Below are 12,101 nucleotides of genomic sequence, written 5' to 3'. Positions count from 1 at the left end.
TCCAGGGAAGATTTCCGACTGCTCCGCATGGTGAGACTTCATGCCTTCATCGTGCCACCACAGCAATCTCTTGAGCTTTAGGGTTAGGGTTTTGAGTGAAATGAAGAGGAACTGGGGAGGGGAAGGAGAGGAGGGGAACTCGAAAGACGTTGACGGTAGGACTGACGGAAGTGGTAAAAATCAAATAAAACTAACGAATAGATTATTCGCTGGTATAAATTGAAACATATTCTTGCGAGTGGTATTTTTAGGTACAAGCAGTGGGACCAGTTGAATTTTCCCTTACATTTTCCACGGTACGCATTTTATCCTTTTATGGGCCTCATTTGGGCTGGGCCCGGTCAACTTCAGCGACCATTCCAATCCAAACAACCCAGTGACCCACCCACGTTCCTCCTCTTTTGCGGAGCGCCACCGCAACGCCCCCCCTCACGAGACGACGCCCCCGGCGCCGGCGGCCAGGCCGTGAGCGGGAGGAGGAGGAGGAGGTAAACGCCGCCCGCCGCGGCGATGAACCACGTCAAGTCGGCTCTGCTCTCCGGCCACCGCGCCCCGCACCACCATATCGCCGCGGCCGCGCCGCCGCATCACCTGGTGGCCTCCGCGTCGTTCCACTCCACCCCTCCCCTTCAACGGAAGCGCAAGACCCAGTGGCACCACGTAATCCGCCTCTTCCTCTTCCTCGCTCCGGCGCTCCCCGCCCCCTCCCCCCTCTTAATGTTGGGTTGCTGAGAGGATCCTCGTCTCCGTTGAGAAAGATTGCTCCCCCCACCCCCCCTTTTTTTTTTAATTTGGTTTGATCTGTCTGCCTAATGGGTATGTATGTGTTGGTCCGCAAGCTGTTCGATGAAACGCCTGTATGGGTGGAGGGGAAGGCTTGCGATTCCGTCGTTTTTGTTGGGCGTGCGCTCGTGATGAATTTTATGCGAGGAACAGATATCGTGAGCTCGCACTGTGCTGTTGTGGCGTTTCATCTGCTGGATGGATTTCGGACGAGGAACCGATGGCATTTGGATTTGCCTTCTGTTCTGGTTGATCTGCACGGGCCGGCGCACGCTACAATTGCAGAATTTCTTGTTAATGCTAGAATTGGGGCGGCCCTAATTATGCCGCTTAAGCTCTACAAGGTGGGACGACCAAACAAAACTGCACACCACTCATCGCAGAGGGCTCGGGTGTGGTGAATTTTGCGTTGTGCTTACTAAGATGATTGGTTTTCCATGATGCTATCTGAGATTGCTTGTTTCAGAAAGTTTGTCCGGTCATCCTGCATTCATGCTTAAGTTTTACTATTCTCCATTCCTTTGTTATGTACCTCGATGCTTAAAGTGTGTGGCAACTAATAGTTGACAAGGGATTGTTGTTTTTTGTTGCTAAATAGATCATGTGTTGGATAGAGAAAGAGCTGACATTATTTTTCATTTGCTTCATCACAGAGGTTCAATTATTATGAGAAACGCAGGAGAAACAGAGAATCAAAAAAGACCATGCTACGGAATATGTCTGAATATGCGGAGTACCTCTTCCAGGTCAATATAATGAATTTTCTGGAATATATTTGTGCCCTTTTAGCTTTGATCGTTTTATCGTTATATTGGTGAGCTGAAGTAAATAGATGTACTTTTGTCCATCACAAATATAAATCTACTGACCATGTGATTCCTAAATTTGGATCAACAAATTATTCCTGTCCTTTATTAATTTGCTTTCATTCCATCTTACTTATTACAAAAATAAAACTAAAGTCTAAAGAAATGGTTCTGAAAAACATATGAACAATATATAGATGCCAAATGAAACCCTGCAATACTTTGAAATATAGGAAATAGTGCAACATTAGATGCTTGGATATTAATAAGAATATTGAGGTAGCAAAGTTGGTATGTTAAATTGTTAATGCTCTACTATTTAGATGGAGAGCTCTGTGTGGCATGTGGAAATAATGATATAGGGCTTCTGTTTTTTTCCTTGATTGAGATTTTGTTAGGAAATGATAAGATCATAATTAGTTACTTGTATTTGTCTATGACAATGTGCCACCCTAGAGTTACACCATTTTAGTTTTGACTTAGGATACTGAACTCTTGCAAAAGTCCAAAGTCCAAAACTAAACATTTTATTTCTAATGTTAAAACCGTCATTTGTCACCCAAGCTGTTAGTTGACAGACAACACATATTTTCATCTGTCATGGTAGCCCATTTAGTGCAAGCCCTCACTACCTTCAGCATCGGCATGATCTCAAGGGAGTGGTCAGTGATGAAATGTTTTTATTTTGTTGTCTGGGTTGATTTTTTGGCTATTACAAGAGCTCAAGGCGTTAAAGTAGACTTTTTCCTTCAGCTTTACCGCGATTTTATTTTTCACTTTTATTCTACTGTAATGTTTGCTGGAGCTTTTTAATCCAGTTGAATTTCCAAAGATTAAATGCTGATATAGAATCTTTTGTTATCAATTTTCAGTGTTGGCGGGATGAAGATGACAAAAATGATAAATCAAGTGGACCTTCTTGGTTCAGAGGACACCGGTGGGTTAGGAATCCAAAAAGTACTAGTGGTTTCCGTCCACATGATTTTTATTATGGGAACTTCAAAAGCAGGGGTATTCTACTTCATCCATTTCTTCTCTATCTTATCAGGGAATTATTTTCCTATGTGGCACTGTTTCTCAATTCAGAATTCACAGCTTCTTAATCTGGTCTGGTTAAGTTATAACTATTTCGTTTACATTTAGCTGGATATGAAGTTTGCATATTGTGTATAGTGAACCTTATAGAATTTTCTTGTTGCTTGTCCGGGAACAGGTGGATTTGAGTTTTGCGCAAGTGATGAGGATGAACCAGAAACAGTCTTTCGGAATGCTTTTCGTGGCCAGCAGGCATACTATTGGTCTTTTGACTCTGATGATTTTCATTGGAGAAATCGCAGACGTTCTCATTCAGAAAGTTCCAGACGTTGGAGTTATGAGTCAGATGATGAGGATGAAACATCCACACAAACGGAGGTATCTTTGGCACGGCAGGCACTTGGTTTGAGTACTTCTGGACCGCTGAAACTCGAAGATGTTAAAAGCGCGTAAGATCTTTGAGACTTTGCATTTTCTTAGATTTGGATTTTTTTGTGAGATAAACCATGAAGCCCTGTACTTCTCTTTTTCAAGATTGTTTTATCCTTTATTTGTTTTATTTTGTTTCTATACTAGGTACCGAACATGTGCACTTAGATGGCACCCAGATCGTCACAATGGCTCAACCAAGGTAAACTTGGTACATCTGATTTTATTTTACTTCTCTTTGCAAGTTTTTTATATGACAATCTGACAGTCTGTTCTGTGAGTAATACTGTTGTTTAGATAGTCTCGATAGAAGTGTGTCAAGTTCACATAAGCTGTTACTGTGAGATGGAATTGAGTTATACAGAGGGTCGGCATATAAAATTACAGGTCAAAATCCCTTATGTCTTTGAGTCTTCATTATATCTCTAACCTTTATGATAATGCACAACACAAACTAAATAATGCAGCATCAGATCAACCAGGAGTGATTAGCAGCTACCATAAGAACAAGTTTACCATCTTTCTTTCTTTTTATTTTCCTCTGAACATGCCTGTATCTGATTCAGTAGAAGGTGAGGTATGAGATTTCTGTTTGGACCAGCAGATGCAGTAGGCAAACGTTACATCGTATAGCTTGAAATTATCACAAGTACTTTACTGTGCACCTATTTGTTTATGGAGCTCTTAGTACTGATCTTCCTTCATGGACAGGCTACTGCAGAGGAGAAATTCAAGCATTGCAGTGCAGCATACCAAACCTTATGTGATAGTTTAGCTACTGCATAAACAATTGTGATGAGATCTGAGCCACAGTTGTCCCTTTAATCCACAGATTAACTTTATAACCACAAATTCTGGACTGCTTGCACCCGCTGATCATCTTAAGCCTGCAAGCTCAACTGGCCGCCAAAAACTGCTTTGGTCTGGAGCAAATCAATTGGACTAAAAACTGATCAAATAACGCAGAAATACTGTACCATGCAGCATTTTTCTTGCAGGGTCAATGTTGTAATTTAGAAGTAGGAAGACACTATTTACACCGCTCAAGATTTTGTTGTGGTGGGGTTCCCCAATTTAGTCAGTCTGTTTGAAATTTTAGCATTACAATTGGGCACATTATAATCACTGTTGCTGATGCAGAGCAACCAAAGTGTTGATCGATCTCAAATTATCGACATTCTTAATCATTTTTTTTGGGGCACGCATTCACCTGTTAAAGAATTGTCTGCTGTTGAATTCTCTATCCTGGACTGGAGTGAACTCGAGTATAAATGAAATTTGCTTGTAGGTTCTGAAATATTTCTTGTTATGAACTGAAGATCTCAATCGTTCCCTCACAGTTTTTCTTGTCTGATTCATTATTACAAATGCTGTTTGATCTGAAATTCTTTAGCTAAAAGTCGATATTTGTCATAACAAAGGACTGAATGAATGTAGAAGCCATAGTAAATAATAGAAGGTTTCCAAGGGACTGATTGTCTGCATAAAAAACCAAACGAAATATTTACAAATAAAAAATAATTTGTGAATAAAACTTTTATATATATGTATTTTTAGCGATTTAAAAGCCAATGTTGAAAAATAAATTACAGTGAAAGAATCTTAAAATCAACTCCATTACGGTTAACAATTCAAATTTTGACTATCATAAATAGAAAAAATATGGGGTGCAAGATCAGAAACGCGACATTATTCTTATAATATATATCATTAACTCGTCATGATGGCCATGACTAAAACAGGTGTAGAATTGCACTTTTAGATAACATGATTTGAGTACATGCAAAGCTCATGTTGATTCATAATTACAGCAATCTTAGTGTTGTACTAGTTCAGCTATACAAAGTGTACATTCGATCATTAGAGCCAATTACATAAAATCCAGGGATTGTCATCGATGAAGCTAAGCATTTATGTTCTACCAGCAATCCGTAAATGGACAAGCATGTGTTGGTTGATATTAGATATCCTTATCTTATTGTCAACATACCTGTATGAAAAATTCATAAATATCAGACAAGCGTCGATTTCTGTAACGAACGAAATCACTCGGTGTATAATAATAGCTTCTGGCTTTTACTCGTCGGAATATGAATCCAAACTTACAAGATTTCCATGCCAAACTCTCCTCGAGCATCCAAGGGAAACTGCAACCCACCAGCTTGAACAGTTCCTTCATTCATGGACACACTAAAGATATTTCCATCCCCATTTTTGCTGAAAATGTTATAAAAATCACTCAGCTTGCAAGCTCAGTATTTCATAAAACACGCGCAAAATAAATTTGCACTTTTTGTAGCATTGGCATATACTACAAAAAGTAGTACTCACTCCGTTTCACAATGTAAGACTTTCTAGCCTTGTTTAGATTTACATAGATGCTAATTTAGATAAGGCTAGAAAGTCTTACAATATGAAACGGAGGTAGTAGTTAACAATTAAAATACCGATTTTTTTTAGAGAAGAGGCTCAAGCCCTGCTTTTCAGAAAGCAACAATCCCAAAGGGAATTCCAAAAGTAACAGGACTCTCATCTCAATTATGATGTGTAGATAATAGTAACAAGCTACCCCAGACAGGAAACGTAGAAAAACATCCATGCAGGTCTTCAGACTTACGATATACTGCCTTTTGCATTGAGGCTGACACCTGGAAAAGGTCTTACCAAATTGTTCAGCTGTCCATCTTCTTTTATGATCTGAGAGAAAAACCCATCTTAGTGTTAGTCATGTCATCTGCAAGTAAAACACCACAGTAACATTTCATGTTTTTGCTTAGCCTTGATGAGGTGGTTCTGAAACTAACCTGGAAACCCTTATAACCAGCAGACACAACAGAAGACCAGCTTTCATCCTCACTCTGTGCATTAAAACTTGGTTATAATGGTAGCCATACGATTCTATTTGAGTACCGTTGGCAGAGTCCAATAATGTGTGATGAATAACTATTGTACTATTGCTGGTTAGATGCCCAGCGGGCCAGCGGCTGTGAAGCAAGTCCCTTCACAAACCAGAAAAATAGTTCTTTTGTTTGATGCCGCCAATAATCCTAACTTCCCTATCGTAAAAACCTCTCTTGGTCTGATTTTTTTTATAAAGTTGATAAACCTTATATAAATAATACTAGCAGAATACAGCAAAGTGTGAAATGCCTAAATGAACAATTAAAGGCACAGTTCATTGGAATCAGCACTTATGCAAGACAAACACAGGAAAAAACTAACAAATATAAAGCAAACACTGCTACTTGCACAAGTTCTGGTCTTGCACTGCCATGTTCATTTATTTTGCTTGTGACTTACTTTATTATCAAAAGAACTTTAAGCACGACTTGTCATTTTTTATATTTGTACTAAAATTTTGAATAAGACGAATGGTCAAACGTTGTAACCAAAAAAGTCAAACATCTTACGTTATGAAACGAAGGTAGTACTGAAATAACAAAAAGAAAAATCCATGTCCAATAATAAATCTCACAACATAACTAATGCTCAAAAACAACATTGTCAGCCAATGTACGGAAAACAGAAATTAGAAATACTGTTTGAGATTGTTTATGCAAATGCAAAATACTAACCTCTGAGACCCACAATAGTTGCCATTCTCCTGCTAGAGTGTTCAAATCAGCTTCACTTTCTTGTCTGCTTGAAGTAAGATCATTTATAGCCTTTCTAGCAAACACATGTATTGTACATATCATTTTCTCATGTAACTGACACAATTTGACAATACAAGCAATACTGACATACCTCTTTCACACCTGTCCCTGCGGATATCGCTGACAACAACATTTGCCGTTGGTCTGCACTTTTCTGGAGAACAAATGTGGTTCCCTGCACTACAGATTGTTTTGAAAAGCCAATGAAATACAAACAGGTTTGGGCAAAAACAAATCGTTCTACAAACTACAAAGATATGGTATCACCATTGTAAAGTTAAAATTTAAATACATTGCTGCATGGTTGCAGTTGTGGCGATCTTACTGTTAGTTAGGCAGTAAAACAGCATCAAGACTATGTAATATGTACCTTGTTTCCCATAGAAATACGTATGTTCCCACTTCGAGACAGGTATGTAGTGTCAAGCCAACCCTTCGCCTCATCTCCAAGAAGTTTGAAGGGAACTGGGTATGGAACCTTAAATGGCAAAAACTTGAAGCTGAATGCTGCTCGGTCAAATCGAAAAAGAATTCGCTTTCCATCTTCAATAGTTGCTTCTGCCTAGTATATTATTAATAAATTTTGTTATGAAGTCATGCCGAATGCTGTAAAAGCACTACAAATGTAGCACTTAGCAGTTAGAGTAGTGGACCAATAAAAGTAATTATCCTGGACGTAGAATTAGCAGAGTGTTCTGTCAAGTTAACTCTCTTTATGAGTGTAAGAGGCTTCTCTTACCATCTTATTGCATGTTTACTATAGAAGATCAAGTAAACAATGATTTCTCTCCAAAAACAGTAGTTAACTGGGAGGTGTATACCTATTAAGCTAAGTGTTGTAAGAATAGCAGTAAAAGGACAAAAATGATGTTTATGTCTTCAAGATAAAGCAAAGAAGGTAATAAGAGAAACGGTTCCTCAAAATCTGACGATGATAAGAATGTAGGATCCCCTGGCTTATTCTTAAAAAATTTAGTACTAATTATTCAGCGCATTTGTAAGGAAAATTGAATGACTCCCCATTGGAATAGCCACCATTTTATAAGATGGCAAAATTGAATGTCTCAACAAGAAATGGAGCTGGAAAAGGGGGGTGCACTACAAAATGTGGAATTGGACTTTGTTGTTGATTTGGACATCATGGCACAGTCTATGCTCATTGCTTTGGTCCATATGGGATATGGCTGATTAGCCATGGCATAGTCTGATGAATCGGTTCTGTTGTGTGCTGGCAAGGCTAATCCATGTCCACTGTCCACAATATTAACAAAAAAAAGGTATAATCAAGTAAATTTCTATTCTTGTTCTTAAAAAATGGTAAAATTCTGTTTGCTAATGATGTGACTGTTGGTTTGATCATTATCAGTATCCTTTGTCAGTTTTACTGATTGAGAAAAAAAACAGAACTGTGGTTCTGTCAAGTATGAATCCAAACCCTGATGTACATGAGCATTCATAATCCATGACTAATTTAGCATGCCAAACGTGAAAGGTATATAGAGTTGACTCAAAACAAATAAAGCTCTAAGCAGAAGCTAAGCTTGATATAGACATAAGACGAATGGATTACCTCTACTTTCAGTTCACCAATTGATTCTGAAAACCTCACAACATTGACCACCCTGGGATCATCTGTTCTAAGGTAAACTTCCTGAAAGATCTTGAAAGAGTCAACTCCAACAAATGTCCTCTGCAGGCAACGTAAATGAAGAATAAATAATTCATTTGTCTAGAATGTGGTCAGTCCTAAAATGTAAAGAATAACATAGAGATAAATCAGAGATGGAACATCAATTTCCATTGTGAGCATGCTGTTTGTATTGTACCTGAATAGGGGATGCCGACCCTGGTCTCGTAGTGAATATGAGCTGCCAACTACCCTCTATTGAACTTGAGTTTGTCTGCATATAAAACCATGAAAGATAAGACTGCAACCTTTGTTTTCTACAAACTTTCCAGCTATGTTAAGTACATGTATGCAACATTGCTAATAGGGGCACAATCTATGTTCAATGTCCATTTTTAGTCTATCATATAAAACTCTGAGAAGGAAATATTCCACATAGTTAGCGAAAATAATATCCTACCATTATCACATTTATGAATTTCTCACCTTAAGTCCAAGATGCCATCTAATTCGTTCAGCAGAAAATACTTTATACTATGTTCTATGAATCACGTCAGTGGCAAGCCTCACTTGTATATTATTTATCACATAATCCCCTTTCCAATTCCAGAAGTTCTATTTTTGTGTTCAACTTATTTAAGAACTTAAGCTTACCTTACCGAAATCAAGATGCAAAGAAATCTTGTTTCTCAGTTAGATTCAAAGTTTCAAACAATCACTATTGAGTCGCATGCACCTCACCTAAAAGCTTGACCTGATAAGCTGATAGAGGAGTGGAAATTCACTTATACTCCAAGAGCATAGAAAAAGAATACCCACCGGATCGGGCAAACCTCCCAGTGCTTCCAGAGCCTGCACAGCCCTTTCCACCTCCTGCACACATGCACCAACGCAAAAGATATCAGCAACCTCCGGCACAAGCATTTGAACAAGCACCTGATGCGCGCAGTACAGGGTTGCAAGGCAAGGGGCGAGCAAGACAAGACGCCAGCGTCGTCGTCGTCTCTGCTGCCTTAAAAACGAGCTGCTTGCTTCCGTGCTTGCCTGGAGCTGGCGTGGCGCGACGGCGCGCCCGCGTCCCTGGACCCCGACGAGCGCCTCGAGGAGCTCTTCCTCGGGCCCGGTGTACGACGCCTCCTCCGCCGCCACCGCGCGCCGCCGTCCCCGCCGCGGTCCCCGCGCCGCGCACGGGGCCCAACGAAGGCGAGGAAGCGCGGCAGCGGAGGGCTGCGGCTGCGGCACACGGGAGGCCTTCAGGTGGAGCAAGCCTCCTCCGGCTGCTGCTGCTGCGGCGGCGGCGGCCATGACGGCGGCGCGCGCAAGGGAGAATGGCGGCAGTGGATGAGCGGGAGAAGGAAGGATATTCGTTGGACGAGCAGGTGAGTGCCACGTGGACAGAACCGCTTTATCCTGTCCACCGTGTGTGTGCTGTGCACTTGGTGGAGAGAATTTGAGAAATGCTGTCAAGTTGCCTGCAAATATGACAAGGTTTAAAGCTTACCATAATATAAGAAGAAAGTTTATGAGCCTTATGTGATCAGTATATGGATTGTAGTATTCTAGGTTAGAATTATACGCTGCACGTGGATATTATAGATATGTCCTTGCCGTCGGTTGCCACTATAAGGACACGTATAAAAGTGTTTATTAGCTGACTCTTTCAACGTCACGTAAGCAAATTTAGTGACGTAGAGGAAAAAGAGGGAATGAGAGAGAAAAACTGTTGTCATGCATGGCAACGGTTTAGAGTCGACTCTTATCATTTATTAAAGAAAACTTTCTTGCATGAGGGTGCATAAAAAGAAAACTAGCGTAATAAAAAATGTTTTATTGCATTAACGAAGAAACCACATCTGACTCTAGCTTTGTACGTATCATTTTAAAATACACTCTTGTTACTGACGTGGCTTAAGATAGTGTCCACAATGGGCTCTATCATTGAACATACCCTAAGGAAGCAATATATTTTTAAGTAATTGTAGAACTGACATTTTTTCAGCTAGTTTCGTATTTTTAAACATGTCAAAAATATATTTTTATATTGAATAATTGCAAGACATTATATAATTATTAATTTTATCTTAAAATCTTGATAAATTTCGATCTATAACATAAAAAACAACCTGGTACTTAAAAAAAAATAGCACAAAGATAAATACCAACATGCTATCAACTAGCACTCTAGCAGCATAGACCATCAATATTTCTAGGATTTATAGTAGTTCCATGAGACAATGTTCAATTCAATATTTTAGTCGTGATTTGCGATAGATAAATACCAACATGCCCTTGCCCATCCCTGTATAGTACACACAATCGTTCGGCTGAACAAGGCTTGCGGTCTTCATCCTCTTTCTACAGCGAGCAAAGGACCGAGGACGGACGTGTGTTGCCGACAACGATGGATTCAGGTTGCGACTGATGGTGGTGGCGGCTGGTGGCTGGAGGCAGGTGCACTAGCTCACGGTGGCAGCTACAGGCTCTAGGCCATTGGTGATGGCGGTGGCTAGCATCTTAATTTTTTTTTTATCCAAGCACAGTGGGGAGGCCCCCACGGTATATATATTAAAAAAAAAGAGAACTGTACAATAGAGAAAAAGAGGAGAAATACAAACAAAACAGCAAAGTTATAAGCGATCAATCCATGATTGCACTAGTTGTTGGTGAGAATCATTGAGTCTAATCAAATGTAGACTCAAATCTACTTTAAACCGCGTCTCCAATTTGTAACCGAGGGTTGATTTTGATTTAAAATTTTGTCATGTCTTTGCTTCCAAATATTCCAAGCAGCTAGGAGAAAAAGCTCCATAAAACAGGGAGACAATTGATGGAGGACCTTTGTAAGTGAATTCTCTGGAAAAAAAATCCAACTGCAAATTCCAAATCCAGCCCATAAAGTTCCAGCGGCCATGACAAAAATCACAGCGGAAGAAGAGATGATCCCTGTTTTCCCTTAATGATCGAGTGCAACTCAGACAGTTCAAGGAAGTATTCGACGGGAGACAATATTTTCTATCCAATAGATCTTTAGTGTTTAGCTTGTCCATCATAAACAACCAACCAAAGACTTTGATTTCCATGTTTAGCTTGCTCTGCCAGATCCAATTTAGAGGCTGGGGTGGTACCAGGGACCAGAATGAAAGTCGATAGAAACGTTGGGAAGAGTATTTAGCCGAGTTCCAAAGATAAAACCATATATCGTTAGCATCAAACAAGTTAACCTGAGCCAAGATAGTTTGCAAATTTATATACTCCTGAAAAGCTTGTGGGGAAAGGGGAAGATGAAATTGGTCTGGAGCATCTCTTGCAAGAAACTGAGCAACCGTATCAGTTCTATGTTTTGAGAAAGAAACAATCTTGGATACTGTTGAGATCTTACTGCACCTTCTCAACAATCATCCCAAAATAACATTGTTGTACTAGACTTGATTATTAGCCTTGCAATCCCCCTGAATAAAACATCAAACTGTTGAATATCTTTCCACCAGAAGGATCCACAGTTCAAGGAAACCTGAGATGCTCGAGTTGTATAGTAAGATGATTAAATTAAATTGACCCAAGGAACATCAAGCTTATTATAAAACTTGTGCAGTTGTTTCAGCAAAAGGGCATTGTTTTTCACTCTTAAGTCTAAAACACCCAGGCCACCTTTGTCTTTCGGTTTGCAAACTTTTGACCATGCCACTAGAGACTTTTTGGTCGAATTAAGATCGTTTCCTCTCCACAAGCAATGCCTTCTGGCTCTGTCTATTGTTTGGATGACCA

The 12,101-nt window shown here is 39.8% G+C and overlaps 2 protein-coding genes across 3 annotated transcripts; one reads left to right on the top strand and one right to left on the bottom strand.

The window, feature by feature from the left end:
- The first annotated feature begins 421 nt into the window (after positions 1-421).
- Positions 422-4,334, top strand: LOC102703984. 2 transcript variants are annotated; one of them, XM_006657617.3, is made up of 6 exons: positions 422-660; positions 1,437-1,529; positions 2,462-2,600; positions 2,803-3,073; positions 3,201-3,255; positions 3,765-4,332. In XM_006657617.3, the coding sequence occupies exons 1-6, from the start codon at positions 511-513 to the stop codon at positions 3,837-3,839; spliced, it is 783 nt and encodes a 260-aa protein (XP_006657680.3). In that variant the 5' UTR covers positions 422-510; the 3' UTR covers positions 3,840-4,332. The 2 variants fall into 2 exon arrangements, with proteins under 2 accessions (XP_006657680.3, XP_040381864.1); XM_040525930.1 differs by lacking the exon at positions 422-660 and adding an exon at positions 798-1,127 and having other exon boundaries at positions 3,765-4,334.
- A 394-nt stretch (positions 4,335-4,728) lies between these two features.
- Positions 4,729-9,721, bottom strand: LOC107304548 (probable plastid-lipid-associated protein 12, chloroplastic). Its single transcript, XM_015839142.2, has 11 exons — positions 9,381-9,721; positions 9,156-9,209; positions 8,536-8,610; positions 8,280-8,399; positions 7,080-7,271; positions 6,801-6,884; positions 6,629-6,718; positions 5,858-5,911; positions 5,671-5,750; positions 5,160-5,270; positions 4,729-5,043 (listed from the first exon to the last, which is right to left on the bottom strand). The coding sequence occupies exons 1-11, from the start codon at positions 9,639-9,641 to the stop codon at positions 4,965-4,967; spliced, it is 1,200 nt and encodes a 399-aa protein (XP_015694628.2). The 5' UTR covers positions 9,642-9,721; the 3' UTR covers positions 4,729-4,964.
- Positions 9,722-12,101: the final 2,380 nt, after the last annotated feature.

This window comes from Oryza brachyantha, chromosome 7 (assembly GCF_000231095.2).
Source record: "Oryza brachyantha chromosome 7, ObraRS2, whole genome shotgun sequence".
Classification (NCBI taxonomy): domain Eukaryota; kingdom Viridiplantae; phylum Streptophyta; class Magnoliopsida; order Poales; family Poaceae; genus Oryza; species Oryza brachyantha.
Note: the sequence above shows the minus strand (reverse complement) of the source record. Positions and strands in the feature narration are given on the sequence as shown.